At 46.6% G+C, this 15,574-nt stretch overlaps 1 protein-coding gene across 2 annotated transcripts in view; it reads right to left on the reverse strand.

Moving 5' to 3' along the window:
* The window catches only part of LOC126466867 (TNF receptor-associated factor 4), a 581,524-nt gene that overhangs the window by 248,678 nt on the left and 317,272 nt on the right, over positions 1-15,574 (reverse strand). For both annotated transcript variants that reach the window (XM_050096416.1, XM_050096418.1), the window contains exon 2: positions 11,072-11,141. In XM_050096416.1, coding sequence (XP_049952373.1) covers positions 11,072-11,141 — 70 coding nt within the window. The remainder of the gene's footprint in view (positions 1-11,071; positions 11,142-15,574) is intronic.

Raw genomic sequence — 15,574 nt, forward strand, 5'->3', positions numbered from 1 at the left:
CAGGAAGGAGGTACAAGGCTCGTGTTGTCTGTAGTTCAAACATGCTTAGACGGTCAATACCGCGGTTCGATCGCATCCGCATTGTTACTTTGTGCCAGGAAGGGCTCTCAACAAGGGAAGTGTCCAACGCCTCGGAGATGTAAACAACAATGCATGAGCAGTGCCTTTTAGACGGAGGGGGTCTGACAGCCGAACAGTTCAAGTCATTCCACCAGGAAGGAGCTACATGGCTCGTGTTGTCTGTAGTTCAACCATGCCTAGACAGTCAATACCGCGGTTCGATCACATCCGCATTGTTACTTTGTGCCAGGAAGGGCTCTCAACAAGGGAAGTGTCCAGGCGTCTCGGAGTAAACCAAAGCGATGTTGTTCGAACATGGAGGAGATACAGAGAGACAGGAACAGTCGATGAAATGCCTCGCTCAGGCCGCCCAAGGACTAATACTGCAGAGGATGACCGCTACCAACGGATTATGGCTCGGAGGAACCCTGACAGCAACGCCATCATGTTGAATAATGCTTTTCGTGGAGCCACAGGACGTACTTCTACGACTCAAACTGTGCGCAACAGGATGCATGATGTGTAACTTCACTCCCGACGTCCATGGCGAGGTGCATCTTTGCAACCACGACACCATGCAGCGTGATACAGATGGGCCCGACATGCCGAATGGACCGCTCAGGATTGGCATCACGTTCCCTTCACCGATGAGTGTCGCACATGCCTTCAACCAGACAATCGTGCTTGGAGGCAACCCGGTCAGGTTGAAGGCCTTAGAGACACTGCCCGGCGAGTGCAGGAATGTGGAGGTTCCCTGCTGTTTTGGGTTGTCTTAATGTGGAGCCGACGTACGCCGCTGGTGGTCATAGAAGGCGGCGCAATGGCTGTACGATACGTGAACGCTATCATCCGACCGATGGTGCAACCATATCGGCAAGGCATTCGTCTTCACAGAAGACAATTCGCGCCCCCATCGTGCATATCTTGTGAATGACTTCTGTCAGGATAACGACATCGCTCGACTAGAGGGGCCAGCATGTTCTCCAGACATGAATCCTATCGAACATGCCTGGGATAGATTGAAAAGGGCTGTTTATGGGCGACGGGACTCACCAACCACTCTGAGGGATCTACGCCGAATCGCCGTTGAGCAGCGGGACAATCTGGACCAACAGTGCCTTGATGAACTTGTGGATAATATGCCACGAGGAATACAGGCATGCATCAATGCAAGAGGACGTGCTATTGGGTATTAGAGGCACCGGTGTGCACAGCAATCTGGACCACCACTTCTGAAGGTCTCGCTGTACGGTGTTACAACATGGTTCAAAATTGTTCAAATGGCTCTGAGCACTATGAGACAACGTCTGAGGTCATCAGTCCCCTACAACTTAAAACTACTAAACCTAACTAACTTAACGACATCACACACATCCATGCCCGAGGCAGGATTCGAACCTGCGACCGTAGCGGTCTCGCGGTTCCAGACTGAAGCGCCTAGAACCACTTGACCAGGAACAACATGCAATGTGTGGTTTTCATGAGCAATAAAAAGGGCGGAAATGATGTTTATGTTGATCTCTATCCCAAATTCAGGTACACGTTCCGGAACTCTCGGATCCGAGGTAATGTAAAACTTTTTTTGATGTGTGTATGTTATGGGCGGTCGAAGGGAAGATACTCAGATATTAGAGGTTACTAACATCGACGATAAGCATCACAGCAGAAGACCTGAAATGGCTTCAGGACGTCTTTCACCATTCTCGCCATTTGTCCGACGTGTACACTGCTTTGGATCTGAGGAGCTGAGTGTGATGTATATTAAATGTGTAGCCATGATCTGAAGTCACGGAATAGCGCAATGCACATATACAATTGGGGGTAGTACCGGGTACACAACGTACAAAAGGACAGTACACTGGCGGAGCTGTCGTACCTACTCAGGTGATTTATGTGAAAAGGTTTCTAACGGGATTATAGCCGCCCGACGAGAATTAACAGACTTTGGACGCGGAATATTAGTTGGAGCTACATGCATGTGACATTCAGTTTCCGAAATCTTTAGGAATTCAATATTCCGAGATCCATAGTGTGAAGAAGGTGCCGGCATACCAGATTTCAGGCGTCACCTCTCACCACGGACAACGCAATGGGCGATGACCTTCAGTTAACGTCAGAGAGGAGCGATGTTTGCATAGGATTGTCCGTTCTAACATAAAAGGAACACTGCCTGGAGTAACCGCAGAAATCAATGTGGGATGTACGACGAACGTATCCGTCAGCACTGAGCGGCGGAATTTTGGGAAAATAGACTATGGAAGCAGAATGTATTTGCTAACAGCACAACATCGCCTGTAGCGCGTCTCCTGGGCTCGTGACAATATTGGTTTGCAACTCGACGACTGGAAAACCGTGACCTATTCATATGAGTCCCGATTTCATAGTTAAGAGCTGATGACAGGGTTCGGGTGTGACGCAGACTCCCCGTTGCCATGGACCCATATTGTTAACAAGAAACTGTGTAAGCTGGTGGTGGCCCCATAATAGTGTGGGCTATGTTTACATGGAACGAACTGGATTCTCTGGTCCAACTGAACTGTTTGGAGACCATATGCAGACAGTCATGGACTTCATGATCCGAAACAAGGATGGGATTTTTATGGATGACAATGCGGTACATCACTGAGTCACAAATGTTCGCCATTGATTTGGAAGACATTCTGGAGAATTCGAGCGAATTATTTGGCCATCCAGATCGTCCGACATGAATCCCATCGAACATAATCCGAGAGGTCAGTTCTTGCACAAACTCCTGCACCGGCAACGTTTTGGCAATTTTTGACGGCTATAGGGGCAGTACGGCTCAGTATTTCTGCAGGGGATGTCTGAAGACTTGTTACGTCGATGCCGCATCGAGTTGTTGCGCTACGCCGAGCAAAAGGCTGTCCGACACGGAGGTATCCCGTAACTTTTGTCACCTCAGTGTATGGGTGTGGTATTCGCCTTAGCCACAAGCTAAAAGTGCTGCATTCGACATCGCGGCGCTACATAGTACCACACACAACGCGCTTTCAGAAACAGAATGGCGGCCGCCTAAGGATTGCCCCTCTATAGAATGTATAGGCTCTCTGAGGCTGGGGCGTCGTGTGCATCGTCCGTCGGTGAATCGTGTAAACTGTCTTTAGTGAATCATCATATTTTAACTGTTCGTGCCCCCTGTTTTCAGAGACAGAGGTTGGGACCAACCTAACATTCACCAAAAAAAGCGTGGAAAACAGCATAAAACTAAGGCTAGCCTGTATACGTGTCCAACCATCGTTAATCCGCCTCGAGGATTTGATCCCTAGGTGGAAAACCTGTCTTGCAAGTTAAGGCACTGCTCATAATGCTGTAAGAGTAAATCTAAAGTATTGCTTCTTAATAATATTCCGTGTTGTGTGTTAATAAATTATTGCCTCCTTGCAAATAATTTTTTGTCTTGCCTTAATTTGAAAGGATACCACAAGTGAAAAACACTCAAGTTGCCTTCACTGACTGTTTGCTAAATAATTGTTTTGATTGAGCTAAACATAAATATTTCAAGAGCCAAATCAAATCTTCGGGCTACCAAGTCAAACACAAGCCTACATTATGAACAGATACGAAACGTTTCAAACTACATTTTCCAGCCTCAGGTCACACAAATTAAGTCATCACGATTTGAGTAAGTTACATAGTAACTCATCAAAGTACTATTCGTCAAGTTGGGAAGAATTACAATACTGGTTGTGTCGCCTGAGGCTAAAAATAGAATAAAAGTTAAGTTTTACTCAGACGTGTTACTGTGTAGCATATTCAGATCATCTGATGATAACTTGCGCAGGACTAGAAACGGGCTATGATGACATTTTTATTACATGGGCCTGAAAAATACAATAAAACATATCGCTTGCAAGACGTTCGCAGGGGTCTCCTAAGGCAACATGTATAGTCTGTACAAAAAGATGTACTTGCATTTTGTGTTGTCTGTGGCTGTTGCTGTATTTATAACCTTAACGAGAGGATATTTTGGATACCAAAAGTCATCCTACACGATTTCAGTAAGTCTTCATTGTCTTTGATCTGTCTTGTGTACACTACTGGTTGATTGCAGTGTCACGAAGGCGACGTATTAAAAATATCAATCGACATGAAGTACGCTAACATGACGTGTGCTACAAGTTAGATATGCAAATGATTAGCATTTCAGCGCAACCACAACAAATAGTTAGGAGTGAAGCGATCAGCATTCTGTAAACAGGGTGATTCAGCAGAACCTATCAATGTCGTTTTATGCAACCCGCAATGTTAAATCAGACCTCCAAAAGCCACACGTGAGGTTTTCAAATTCTGTCGCTCGCTACGCTTAGACTGTCAATCCCACAAAATGAATGAACAGTGCCTTTTTGCAGGGAATTTAATGTAGTTAAATTTTGTACTGCATATGTTTTCGCTGGAGGCCAGTTTTCGGGGCGTTCAAGAAAAATGTACGAAAGTGAACTTCGAACGCAACTACACTCCCATGCTCATCCAACACAAGTCACGATTTTGTAGTATGTTGTTCGTGACACTCCTTTCTACCACTGTACTATAATTTCCGAGTACACGAACTATTCCAGATATTTGACCTTTTTGGTCTGTTGATTGGTCTGTTAGCTCACCAGCTATTCCGTTAATATTTTAATAATTTAATTTAAACGTGCCCGTGAGTGTAATGAAAAAAGAACGACTTTGGTAAACGTTAGCTAAAACTAATTACGTTCACAATTCGATCCAGACTTAAGCCTTACAAGCACAATAGTTTCGTAGTCAGAAGACCTGACGAATACAACGATGTAATAGTTTATGTTCTGCTGTTAAAATTCTCAAAATTTTTAAGCAAAACTTACACAAGCGTCAATTTTTACAATTCGTAAGTGCTCGACCGAGGTAGTGGCGTAATAAAGCCAGTCAGTGAAGACTGAAAAAAACGGTCGAGTGTCGGAGACAGTTCTTACAACGGTAACATTTTGTAGAGTGGTAGGAGGGAATGCCGTGAACGACACCCCAGAAATCCTGACCGGTAGGGGCAGAGTGTGAGAGTCAGGGTGCATTTGGAAGTCACTCTTGTGCGTTTTTCTTGATTAATTTGAGAACTACGGCCTCTAGCGGGAATGTATTCCAACAAAAAATTTAACGACGTTAAATTTCCTACAAAAACGTCCCGTTCATTTTTTCTGTAGGACTAATAATTTGCGCATAGGGAGTCTGAGGACATGGAAATCTCGCACCTGGCCAGATATACACTGCAGGTTGCATAAAACGACAGCGTTAGCGGCATGTGAATCATCCTGTATAAGGTAAGATTACTCACTGGATTTCTCATTAAGAAACCGTGTTCGAATGTTGGTTGTTTTGGGAGAAGATTGTGTTCTCGTGCAAGGAGGAGAAACGTCTCCACAAGTACGTGTCGGAATTAAGTGAGGATTTTGGGGCCTTCTTTCTGCGATATTGTTGGTTCTATTGGTCGGCATCCCTCGACTGTCCTGCAGATACGGATTCGGTGGATTCAGGATGGTCATACTCGACGCCATACAGGATCTCAGTGGTCCTAAGCGACTAGTGCCCGAGAGCACAGGCGTACTGCTTGCTTAGGCACAGAATAGTACACCCACATCACGTACGTTTAGCGAAGAAATGAACTTGTTTGCAGCAAGACACGTATCCATACCAACAGTGCGACGACACCTGGAGCACCACGAACTGTCAGCGCCATGACATGACGAACGTTGCCATATTACGTTCTTCATCGTCACTCAGGCACAGCACAGCGTCTTGGTCTGATGTAGCAGCAGAGAGAGGCGCCCACTGACAGCACCGTGCACTGGAGTGCCACCATGTCTTCTTTCCAGGCAACTTGTACAACATACTTGTGTGGGGATGCTACGAGCAGAACGAACGTTGCCATATTACGTTCTTCATCGTCACTCAGGCACAGCACATAGCATGATGGTAGGGGTTGCCGCTGTGTACACAACGCGGTCACCCCTGATTGGCATAATCGGCAGTGTGAACAGCAGCTGTTATATTTCTGACGTCAATGTCTTTCATCAAGATAACACAAGACCACAAGTAGCCCATACTGTCATGACCTACCTCTTGGTCAGTACGTTCCCCATATAGGTCTCATCCACTCAAGATATCAGTCATGGCCGACTCTCTAGAAGCTGGCACAGTACCACTCGCCAGTCACAACAGTTGGTTAACTTTACAGGGAGTGTTTAAGCAGCATGGAATGACGAACGCAGGTCTGTTATCAAAATTCAGTTCGACTCGACGCCCAGCCAGGGTACACGCGTCGCTGCTGCCAGAAGTGGCAGCCCTACATACTGCAGTATACTTCGCACCATTCTACCGCCAAATCACCTGTAAATACAAGCCTGTATCCTTCCTACTGTAATGTGAGAGAAGTAATGCCTAAGAATGTTTTTGTGAAAACTTTTACAGCTATTTAAATAATCCTCAAATCTTCATTCTTCTTGTCTACATACACTGCCGGAAAAATTTGTACACTTGGAAAGATGACGTCGATTTTTATTCGATGACGGCATATGACACCTGGGGTAGTAGATTTACTGATGAGGGTTCAACGTCCGCCGCCAACAGATAGCGTAGTGTCACAGCACCACAGCGCCATCGGTGTCTACCCTTTAATCGCCATCTGCGTCTACCATTTAATAAGGAATGCTCGCAGCCAGAAGGCTCACTGTAGTGCAAACGTGTGAACCAAGCAGGCAGCCATGCCACAGAGACACACTCGTGCTTCCAACAGCCAACTGAGCGAATATGACACGGGTCCAATTGTGGCCTTTCAAGTGGCGGGATGGTCCTATGGGAGAATCACCACACAATTTGGATATGTTGAGGCCGTTCTGCTACAATGCTGCTATGTGAAGATTCTCACACCCGTAGTCTTAGTAGTGAATGAATAATAAAGTATAGTTCCCAGATGTTTTCTCTGACTGTTAGTGATCTGATTATTCACCCTAAATGTCTAATTGAAGAGTATGAGGGAAGTTGTTGTTAAGATGTTTGATTTAAACCTCATATTACCCCAATAACGATTCTTAAAATGATAAAATTCCGAACGTCAACGCAGCACAGACGCCCTCCAAGATCGTAATGTAAGGCCAGCAGTGGCAGATCGTACAACTACCACAGTACAGATAAGAGGGCTTATATGGCCAGACATGGCAACAAGAAGTGTTGCGAGCCAGTTATTATCAGTAGAACTACGGTCACGCACACGTGTACTCCGTCTTCCAATCACGCCACAGCATCGACATGCACAAGTCGATTGGTGCCTGCAGAGTATAATTTGGAAGAAGGAATGACGCGCCATAATCTTCAGCAATGAAAGCACTCTGCCTGTACCCAAGTGATTGTCGTTCGCGCGTACGACGTAGACCTGTTGAGCGTTGTGGTTCAAATGGTTCAAATGGCTCTGAGCACTATGCGACTTAACTTCTGAGGTCATCAGTCGCCTAGAACTTAGAACTTCCTAAACCTAACTAATTTCAGTGATTTGGAAACCCGTGATAGGGTGTACTTATTTTTTTCCGATAGTGTATTTGCAACCGTCTGCTGCTAGAGGAGGAGATTAGTGTTTAACGTCCCGTCGACAACGAGGTCATTAGAGACGGAGCGCAAGCTCGAGTGAGGAAAGGATGGGGAAGGAAATCGGCCGTGCCCTTTCAAAGGAACCATCCCGGCATTTGCCTGTAGCGATTTAGGGAAATCACGGAAAACCTAAATCAGGATGGCCGGAGACGGATTGAACCGTCGTCCTCCCGAATGCGAGTCCAGTGTGCTAACCACTGCGCCACCTCGCTCGGTCCTGCTGCTAGAGGGCTACGAATTGTAGCGTATAACATGACGGCGTGTAGCGTAACTACGTCGGCGTGTGAGAAACAGCGTGCTATAATCGAGTTGAAACTTCCTGGCAGATTAAAACTGTATGCAGGACCGAGACTCGAACTCGGGACCTTTGCCTTTCGTGGGCAAGTGCTCTACCATCTGAGCTACCCAAGCACGACTCACGACCCGCCTCAAAGCTTCAATTCTACCAGTACCTCGTCTCCTACCTTCCAAACTTCACAGAAGCTCTTTTGCGAACCTTGCAAAACTAGCACTCCTGGAAGAAAGGATATTGCGGCGACATGGCTTAGCCACATCCTGGGGGATGTTTCCAGAATGAGATTTCTTTCTGTGGAGTTTGGAAGGTAGGAGACGAGGTACTGGTAGAACTGAAGCTTTGAAGGGGGGAGGGGGGTCGTGAGTCGTGCTTTGGTAGGTCAGATGTTAGAGCACTTGCCCGCGAAAGCCAAAGGTCCGGAGTTCGAGTCTCGGTCCGGCACACAGTTTTAATCTGCCAGGAAGTTTCGTTTTAGCGCACACACCGCTGCAGAGTGTAAATCTCATTCTGGATATTATTGTGTTAGCAGAAGAGCCAACACCGTGTTACGAGTGGAGGCCGAAATGCACGCGTTTTAGCTCACGCAAGCTGGCGTGAGGAGGGAAGAACTATACTGACGTGAGATCTGGAACATGACAAGGAATGATAATTCAGAAAGCGGACATAATTAGTTTGATACATAACTTTAATCCATTAATGATGGACGTCGGTCTTGACGGTACATGAGTCACAATATTATCTGTTCAGAATACATTCTTGAAGATAGTACTTATAGTAACTGAATATGGCGCCTTGCTAGGTCGTAGCAAATGACGTAGCTGAAGGCTATGCTAAACTGTCGTCTCGGCAAATGAGAGCGTATGCCGGCAGTCAATCTTCGCTAGCAAAGTCGGCTGTACAACTGGGGCGAGTGGTAGGGAGTCTCTCTAGACTAGACTTGCCGTGTGGCGACGCTCGGTCTGCTATCACTGATAGTGGCGACACCCGGGTCCGACGCATACTAACGGACCGCGGCCGATTTAAAGGCTACCACCTAGCAAGTGTGGTGTCTGGCGGTGACACTACAGATACAATCGAGTTTCCAGTTCGAAGATTTAGTTCACACATGGAGCATGCTCTCTTTCAGCATGACAATGTCCTACGACACACGACCGCTGCGACATCTACATCAATCCGCTGCCTTGGCTTCACTGTCATTGATCAACCTCCATACAGTGTCGATCTGCTCCTATCCGATTTTCATCTTTATCCAAAACAAAGAACCCCTTCGAGGACCTCTCTTTGATAGTGATAAAGCGGTGTAAGCGGAGGTGAGGTTGCGGGTGAATCAACACTGTACAGTGGCGATATCAACAGACTGGTCTCACATTGGGAGAAATGTGTTCGTCGCCGGAGCGTACATTGCGAAATAAACATGTAGTCACGAAGAATAAAGATATAGCATGCTAATAACGTCTGCTTTATTTAAGAAAAGGAAAAAGCTTTAAGAGTTTTCACATAAAAATTAGGAGGCATTACTTTTCAGTATGCACACGTAATTGCGCAGTATGTAAAATTTACACTACTGGCCATTAAAAATGCTACACCAAGAAGAAATGCAGATGATAAACGGGTATTCATTGGACAAATATATTATACTAGAACTGACATGTTATTACATTTTCACGAAATTTGGGTATATAGATCCTGAGAAATCAGTCCAGAACAACCACCTCTGGCCTTAATAACGACCTTGATACGCCTGGGCATTGAGTCAGACAGAGCTTGGATGGCGTGTACAGGTACAGCTGGCCATGCAGCTTCAACACGATACCACAGTTCATCAAGAGCAGTGACTGGCGTATTGTGACGAGCCAGTTGCTCGGCCACCATTGACCAGACGTTTTCAATTGGTGACAGATCTGTAGAATGTGCTGGCCTGGACAGCAGTCGAACATTTTCTGTATCCAGAAAGGCCCGTACAAGACCTGCAGCATGCGGTCGTCCATTATCCTGCTGAAATGTAGGGTTTCGCAGGGATCGAATGAAGGGTAGAGCCGAGGGTCGTAACACATCTGAAATGTAACGTCCACTGTTCAAAGTGCCGTCAATGCGAACAAGAGGTGACCGAGACGTGTAACCAATGGCACTCCATACCATCACGCCGGGTAATACGCCAGTATGGCGATGACGAATACATGCTTCCAATGTGCGTTCACAGCGATGTCGCCAAACACGGGTGCGACCATCATGATGCTGTAAACAGAGCCTGGATTCATCCGAAAAAATGACGTTTGGCCATTCATGCACCCAGGTGCGTCGTTGAGTACACCATCGCAGGCGCTCCTGCCTCTGATGCAGTGTCAAGAGTAACCGCAGTCATGGTCTCCGAGCTGATAGTCCATGCTGCTGCAAACGTCGTCGAACTGTTCGTGCAGATGATTGTTGTCTTGCAAACGTCCCCATCTGCTGACTCAGGGATCGAGAAGTGGCTGCACGATCCGTTACAGCCATGCGGATAAGATGCCTGTCACGAAGACTTGTAGTGACACGAGGCCGTTGGGATCCAGCACGGCGTTCCGTATTACTCTCCTGAACCCACTGATTCCATATTCTGCTAACAGTCATTGGATCTCGACCAATGCGAGCAGCAGTGTCGCGATACGATAAACCGCAATCGCGATAGCCTACAATCCGACCTTTATCAAAGTCAGAAACGTGATGGTACGCATTTCTTCTCCTTACACGAGGCATCGCAACAACGTTTCACCAGGCAACGACGGTAAACTGCTGTTTGTGTGTGAGAAATCGGTTGGAATATTTCCTCATGTCAGCACGTTTTAGGTGTCGCCACCGTCGCGAACCTTGTGTGAATGTTCTGAAAAGCTAATCATTTGCATATCACAGCATCTTCTTGCTGTCGGTTAGATTTCGCGTCTGTAGCACGTCATCTTCGTGTTGTAGTAATTTTAATGGCCAGTAGTGTAGTTACTTCGTACCCTATCTGGTTACAGTTTTCAAAGCCAACAGTGTGCGTGGCGTATCCGGCCCGGAAACCTAACGGCGCGGCCACAATGAAGCGAAGAAGGCAGAGCAGGTATGTGAGTGTAGTGCACTCACCTCGGCATAGTCGGCGGCAGGCTGCGACCCCAGGCCCGGCGCCGGCTGCTGGCAGGTGTAGATGCCGGCCCTGCAACACGGAGCGGAGACTGTGAGCAGCTGCGTCCTACTGTGTACTGCACGCAGCTGCCGCCAGAACTGGCGACGGCACAGCGCTGAGCCACTCCACTGGTAAGGCTCTCGCCGTCACCCACACGGCTCCTTAGCGGCCGTTGGCTAAACGCACTCGGGCTGCCCACGACATTCCGCTACTTTGACAGCTAATAACGCTTCATAAAGAGTTGGCATTCCATCAGAATTATTGAGATTCTGGGGAGAACATATCGGGACCAAACTATTCTACCTTGTATCCACGATATATGAGATAGCTGAAATGCCCACAGACTTTCAGAAGACAATAAGTCCATTTCCAAAGAAGGCTGGAGCTGACAGTTGTAAACATTACCAAGCTATCGGGATTAATAAGTCTTGGTTGCAAAATGACCTGATATATATATATATATATATATATATATATACTCCTGGAAATGGAAAAAAGAACACATTGACACCGGTGTGTCAGATCCACCATACTTGCTCCGGACACTGCGAGAGGGCTGTACAAGCAATGATCACACGCACGGCACAGCGGACACACCAGGACCCGCGGTGTTGGCCGTCGAATGGCGCTAGCTGCGCAGCATTTGTGCACCGCCGCCGTCAGTGTCAGCCAGTTTGCCGTGGCATACGGAGCTCCATCGCAGTCTTTAACACTGGTAGCATGCCGCGACAGCGTGGACGTGAACCGTATGTGCAGTTGACGGACTTTGAGCGAGGGCGTATAGTGGGCATGCGGGAGGCCGGGTGGACGTACCGCCGAATTGCTCAACACGTGGGGCGTGAGGTCTCCACAGTACATCGATGTTGTCGCCAGTGGTCGGCGGAAGGTGCACGTGCCCGTCGACCTGGGACCGGACCGCAGCGACGCACGGATGCACGCCAAGACCGTAGGATCCTACGCAGTGCCGTAGGGGACCGCACCGCCACTTCCCAGCAAATTAGGGACACTGTTGCTCCTGGGGTATCGGCGAGGACCATTCGCAACCGTCTCCATGAAGCTGGGCTACGGTCCCGCACACCGTTAGGCCGTCTTCCGCTCACGCCTCAACATCGTGCAGCCCGCCTCCAGTGGTGTCGCGACAGGCGTGAATGGAGGGACGAATGGAGACATGTCGTCTTCAGCGATGAGAGTCGCTTCTGCCTTGGTGCCAATGATGGTCGTATGCGTGTTTGGCGCCGTGCAGGTGAGCGCCACAATCAGGACTGCATACGACCGAGGCACACAGGGCCAACACCCGGCATCATGGTGTGGGGAGCGATCTCCTACACTGGCCGTACACCACTGGTGATCGTCGAGGGGACACTGAATAGCGCACGGTACATCCAAACCGTCATCGAACCCATCTTTCTACCATTCCTAGACCGGCAAGGGAACTTGCTGTTCCAACAGGACAATGCACGTCCGCATGTATCCCGTGCCACCCAACGTGCTCTAGAAGGTGTAAGTCAACTACCCTGGCCAGCAAGGTCTCCGGATCTGTCCCCCATTGAGCATGTTTGGGACTGGATGAAGCGTCGTCTCACGCGGTCTGCACGTCCAGCACGAACGCTGGTCCAACTGAGGTGCCAGGTGGAAATGGCATGGCAAGCCGTTCCACAGGACTACATCCAGCATCTCTATGATCGTCTCCATGGGAGAATAGCAGCCTGCATTGCTGCGAAAGGTGGATATACACCGTACTAGTGCCGACATTGTGCATGCTCTGTTGCCTGTGTCTGTGTGCCTGTGGTTCTGTCAGTGTGATCATGTGATGTATCTGACCCCAGGAATGTGTCAATAAAGTTTCCCCTTCCTGGGACAATGAATTCACGGTGTTCTTATTTCAATTTCCAGGAGTGTATATATATATATATATATATATATATATATATATATATATATATATATATATGAGTATATGTGTGTATGTCCGCGATCTCCTCTTAAACCGCTGGGTCGAATTCAACGAAATTGGGCACACAAACAGCAGAGTATCAGCTCTATGGGATTTATAACCTCCTAGCTCCAATAGGGGCGGAGATACGAGCAAAAATGTGTTTTTTTCCAGCCCCTGTACAATAGGCATGTTGTTTAGGAACAGTATCGATCTGCAGCCAAATCATCCAGTTTTGCAGGGCAACCTACGTGTCAGGAGCAAGAAACGGTTTTTAGGGCCCCAACATATAAGCTGCCCTGCACGACAGGTGTGTTGTGTTTGCATGGCAGGCTGTACATCAGATTCAAATAAATGATTTTCAAGCCCCTGATTTGTAGCCTACCCTCCATGACACGCTTGTTGTGGGAGTAGCACAGGCCTGCTTTATTGAACTGTTTTGCAGGGGTTACACAAATCAATGAGCATGGTAGGGCGTAGATTGAGATGGATAGAGGAGAGGGTAGACAGTGTGAGAGGGAGGAGGAGATAGAGAGGGGTGGAGGGGCAAATGCATTGGACAGGTGGAAGGTGTAGAGGGGCAGTGTTCAAAAATGCTCAAATGTATGTGAAATCTTATGGGACTTAACTACTAAGGTCATCAGTCCCTAAGCTTACATACTACTTAACCTAAATTATCCTAGGGACAAACACACACACCCATGCCTGAGGGAGGACTCGAACCACCGCCGGGACCAGCTGCACAGTAGAGGGGCAGTGGACAGGTGGAAAAGAAAGATTGGGAGTGATGGAGAGAGAGAAGATGAGGAGGATGCGGTCTGAGGGAGGATGTGGAAGAAATTGGCAAAGAATGATGGAGGAGGAGGTGAAGAGTCAGAGAAAGTGGAGAGGAGGAGATAGATATAGGTGGTAGGATGAGGTGGACTAAGAGAGGGGCAAGAGGAGAGCCCAGAGAGGGGAATGAGGTAGTGTGTTCACTATGTGTGTTGATCTCATTTACAGATGAGGCTTTGGGAAATGGCTGATAACATTATAAGGTACAGTAAAATGGAAAGACTGATAGAGCCCAACCTCACGGAAGATCAGACTGGGTAGGAAATATAGGAAGAAAAGTAGGAACACATGTTGCACTACTGACCCTATAACTTATCTTAGAAAATAGATTGAAGAAAGGCACACCTACTTTTATTCAAGGACTATTTTTTTTAGGTCACTGCTGACATTGCTGTCCACACGGAAAGTGAGGGAGAATTACAGAACCTATTGAATGAAATGAACCGTCTACTGGTCACAGAATATGGATTGAGAGTGAACCAAGGAAAGACATAAGTATTGAGAAGTAACGGGAAGGTTCTTTGCGTCAAATTCAACATCAAATTTGGGGACCAAGTAATAAATGAAGCGAAGCAATACTGCTACCTTGGAGGCAAAAGAAAACACGGCAGACGTTGCACGTAGAAAGAGGCAAACTAGTTCAGGCAAAGAAGGGCTTCCTCGCAAAAAGAAGTCAACTAGTATCAATTGTAGGCCGCAATATGAGAAATTAATATCTGAGAAAATGTGTGTGTGTAGCACAGAATTGTATGGAAGTCAATCGTTGACAATGGCAGAACTGGAAGAGAAGAGACTACTACTGAAAATAATGAACCGATTAGAAATGAGTTTTCCACAAAATAAAGTGATAAAAGATACACGTTGGGGACATTAACTAGAGGAAGTGACGTTGTATACATGTTTTGTATTACGACAACGCAGAAAATTGTGAATCCAACTATCCAACTGCAACAACCAAATGCTGTAATACTATCTATGCCACTATGTAACGACAGGTCGTTGTTTAACGTTGTTACCAAAAATCTCGAATAGTTCTTGACCATTTACACTTTTACACAATACTCCAATAAGTATTTTTACGGCCGTAGGCCACATTTTTAAATATACGAGTATATCGTATATAAACATATACCGTTTAAAGGAAAAACGCTGTTAGCGAATATCTCGGAAAGTTCTTGACCAGTTTACTTCAAATTTTTACACTTTTCTAATAACGTTTGGATGGACATCGGCTATACGTGTTCTTAATATACACACTACATAAATGTACATAATACATATAATAAGAGACATGATGTTAGCAAAAATCTGTAAATGTTCTTGACCAAATTACTTCAAATTTTTACAGAACTCTCTAATAACCATTCATGTGGAAATAAGCCATATATATTTTTTAAACAACAAGAGTTAAAAGAGACTGCGAGGAAGAAGATTCTGTGAATTGCTTTGCTGTGAATATGCGATTTTGTTTTCTTTCTCACAATCAGTTGTAACTATAGTATTTAAAACACAATACAAAACAGGTATTTATTGTTTATCAGCTTATGATTAGAATACTGCTACGGAATCTGAATTTTCAATGAGAATGAACAGGGCTCCAAAACAGAGAGATGGGAGGAGTAAATGGACAGAAAACGGGGGGAAGGGTGGGGAGACGAAATGGACACAGAGAAGGGAAGGAGGAGCAGGAGGACAG

Source organism: Schistocerca serialis, chromosome 1, assembly GCF_023864345.2.
Source record: "Schistocerca serialis cubense isolate TAMUIC-IGC-003099 chromosome 1, iqSchSeri2.2, whole genome shotgun sequence".
Classification (NCBI taxonomy): Eukaryota; Metazoa; Arthropoda; class Insecta; order Orthoptera; family Acrididae; genus Schistocerca; species Schistocerca serialis.